The sequence below is a fragment of the Thunnus thynnus genome, chromosome 20, assembly GCF_963924715.1.
Source record: "Thunnus thynnus chromosome 20, fThuThy2.1, whole genome shotgun sequence".
NCBI lineage: Eukaryota > Metazoa > Chordata > Actinopteri > Scombriformes > Scombridae > Thunnus > Thunnus thynnus.
In genome coordinates, this window is record NC_089536.1 from 26,701,538 (window position 1) to 26,705,257 (window position 3,720).

At 42.6% G+C, this 3,720-nt stretch overlaps 1 protein-coding gene across 1 annotated transcript in view; it reads right to left on the reverse strand.

The window, feature by feature from the left end:
- hhex (hematopoietically expressed homeobox) overlaps positions 1 to 3,480 on the reverse strand; it is a 6,034-nt gene extending 2,554 nt beyond the window's left edge. The window contains exon 1 of the mRNA XM_067576457.1: positions 2,786 to 3,480. Coding sequence (XP_067432558.1) covers positions 2,786 to 3,188 — 403 coding nt within the window. The 5' untranslated portion in view covers positions 3,189 to 3,480. The remainder of the gene's footprint in view (positions 1 to 2,785) is intronic.
- Positions 3,481 to 3,720: the final 240 nt, after the last annotated feature.

Genomic DNA, 3,720 nt, shown 5'->3' on the forward strand with positions numbered 1-3,720 from the left:
GTCTGGTTTCCTCTCCGGTTAATGGCCTGGAACAAACAATAGCAGAGCTGCGGCCGCCACACCGGCCTGCTGCACGCTGTCTTAAAGGAAGGTCGTGACAGAGTGAAAACTATGGCCAAATATCCGCTTCATGTGCTTCCTGCTTTGTGGTGTGATTATAGGCGATGGCATCCACCAATAGACACTCATGTCCTCTGCTCTCACTGACACAATACAAATCTGTTGTGGTCGAAACTGCTGTCGAAGGCCTTCTTATTGCTGCTGTTTTCCAGAGGAAGTTAGCTAATTCATAAAATAGGCCTATATCTCAAACCCCTAATATAATAAAGGGGAGATTAATAGGCTTACAATAAAGATTAGCTTCTTAATTGAATAACCTTTATTATAAACTAAAGGTTTTTTGAGTGGGATAGGCTTCACTGACTATACTGATGAAAAACACATTTCTATAAATAGTTCTGCTACAGTAGAAGTTCCGTTAATGTTTATTCAAATGAATTATTTCGATTAATTCTATTCATAATAGGCTAAATCTTACCTTGTGGATAATAGAAGGTTTTTAAACTCGTTAGAATGGAATTTATTGGGCTACTTTTAGCGCAGTTTTGCTTATGTGTCCACATTTCTATGATTTTTTCTGATTACAGATACAGACGTTTCAATCTCTACAGTTCTCCTTCTAACTTTCTGTTACTTTGTGCGCAAGGTAGCCACAGTCTGCTCATGTTTCTGTTATTAGATATAATGAATTAGATCTATAAAGCTGTTCATGGTGATGTTATGATGCTGATATTTTGTCTATTTAAATAGGACATTTATTCGGTTTTGATGATAACTAAATAAACACATATCTACAGAAATAAATACACATAGTTGAAAATATGGATGTTATGACTGGAAAATCAACCTATGGTCATGATTAATCAACCTTTGTATTATTGAACATATTTTAGTTTTATCAGTCTATTCCAATTCAAACTGACTGAGTGCTGAGTATTAATGAGGAGTTTTTGATGGATAAAACTGATATGAATGTTGTTTTCAAACTCATTTCAGCTATTATGATATGATAATGTAACATGGGATATTTTTATTTACCATAAGGAGTATCTACATCACTTGAAGCACTATTTCGTTCTCCTTTATTTTTGTGGCCTACAAATGAGACTTTATCTTTTCTCGTTGATCCCGTTGGACTTGATGTGCTGCTCTGTTTGCTTTATTTTCTTCTCGCCGCCAACCATAAAGAAAGTCAGCCACATCCTCGCTGGCCAGGCAGAGGAAGTGCAACAATATGTGAAAAACGGATCCCGGGCTATCAGAGGCCGAGTGTTTCCTGAATATGTCTGTATTGAGGATGTCGATAAAATAATCAGCAGCGTGCAGCGGGCTCCCGAGGAAGCGGCTGGCCGGGGTGAGCCAGGAAAACATTTAACAGCTTCTGAAACCAGATTTACTCCTATCGACAGGCTCACGGCTTCCGCTATGAACGGAAAAAGGCCCAAGTTGTTCAACGCAGCACAAAGTCAGACGGTCTGCTTGTCATACTATACTTAAGAGGACCATCACTCATCACAGCCTTTAACCAAATCCTATAAAACAAGTTTCAACCGTTTATCTAAACCCTGACGTGTTCATGGGCACGAATGTATCCTTATATTACTATGATTATTGATTATTGCGTCATAGATTTAAACCAAATTTTAAGCAGCACCCCTAAATCACATATTTTAGTATCTGGTGTGATGCATTTTATTTTATGGATTTATTAAAAGTTGAATCTGACATATGACCTACCATCTAAACTTATCATGTTGACCAGAAGAGCGGGTTATGGTTAAAAAAGGAAGAACCTAACAAAATATCCAAATACCTGGATAGGACCATGTATTTTGGTCCTCACAAGTATAAGGAAACACACACACACACACACACACACACACACACACACACACACACACACACACACACACAAACAGAGCAGTGAAATAACAAGTGATTTAGAGGCCAGTTATGTTTTAGTCACTGGCTGACTTGCTCCTCTGATGTTTCAGAACAATGGGAGTCAGGAAAACGAGTCAAGGTTGCCATACACCCCCCCCTCCCCCCCATCACTAACGGACTGAATGGATAAGGCTGCTGCTATTGTGGCCCCAAATATGTCTGTCACAATAACAATATGACTCATAGGTGCGTGGTCTGGCATCATGCAAAAAAAATGTTCTTATTGAGACGGAGATGTGCTGAATGCTTTGGAAAAGAAATGTCAAAACTTTCTGTCATTTACTCTGAAATCTATTTATGTAGACTGGATGTAACAGAGTGTCTTGAGTTCGATATGCATGCATGGCCAAGCGTGATATTCTTATGCAAAAATAGTTTCGTTCGCTGAAACGAAGCTTGTGAAGACAGAAAAGTTTTGGGCGCATGCAAAGGTTAAAAACTCTCTTACTGCCACATCATCAAAGCAACTCTGATAATTTACTTTTACGCTAAAATGGACTAATTCAATGTGTTCAGATTTTCATAGAAGACAGAACATCGACTGTCATTCAATAAGTCATGATAAAAACGCAACATACCACATATTCAAGTATGAAAAGTTTTCATGTAGTCTGATTCCAGAAGAAGAGAAAAACACAAGGCCAACAGTCTAGACTAGTGAGTTTCATGATTGTATGTTGCCCCAAGTGACGCCATGAATCTCATTCACCACATAGAAGAAAGAATATCCAGACCAACATATTATTCTTAACTTTTTACGCACGCGTTTTGACCAACTCACCGAGAGGGTCGTGCCTCAGCAGCGCCTGTGCGTACTCCCCCATGGAGCGGTGGTGCTGGTGATGGTGGAACGGGTAGATGGAGCCGGCGAAAGCCCCCGCAGACGCGTACGTCGCAGTCAGCGCCGCAGCAGCGTGATGAGACAGTGCCGGGTGGATCGGTGTGGGTTCGTAAATCGGCGTACGGTACGGCGAGATGAGACTTGTAAAGGAGGAGTTGGGCGACGGGAGAGTCGGTGTGGGGATGACCGGAGTGGAACAGGAGGACGATGAGGAGGCGCAGGAGGAAGATGAGGAGGGAGAGGAGGAGGTGGTGGTGCCAGTCCTTCCCAGAATGTCCTCGATGTAGAAGGGAGTCGGGTGAGCCGGCTGGATGGGAGTCGGTGCGTAAAGCGGGACGCTCATGGTGCCGTTTGCTGCCGCTGCGCGTTAGAAGCGAATTAACGGAAAGCCGCGTCCCTTCCTTCTCTCCCAACAGCCTTCCTCTTTATCGACAATATCTCACAAACACGTCTTTACATACTACCAAACATCTACCGTAACTTCCAGCGCAGACAGTCCACTGACTACCCTGTAGCAAGCGAAGAGAGAGGCTGTCTGTGCTGCGGAGGAGACCGTTAGAGTGTTTTGGTGTCCATCAGTTTGCGGTGATGAACTAGCTGGTACTTGATCCAACTGTTGGGGCTGTTATCTGGCTGCAGGCAGAGGAGGGAGGAGATAAGTGGACGGCCAACTTCCTGCAGGTGGCCAGCGGCAGTTTCTGATTGGCTTACTCACAGCTCCAATCGACCCACACAGTGATCAGATGACAGTAGTGAAGAGATAATTGTATTCCAGGAGAATCAGTTCACTACAGCCAAACTGGCCAAAAGTAAATCGAAAAATCTATGGTTTAATGTGACATAATGGAACAACGACAGATGACACTGATAGAAGG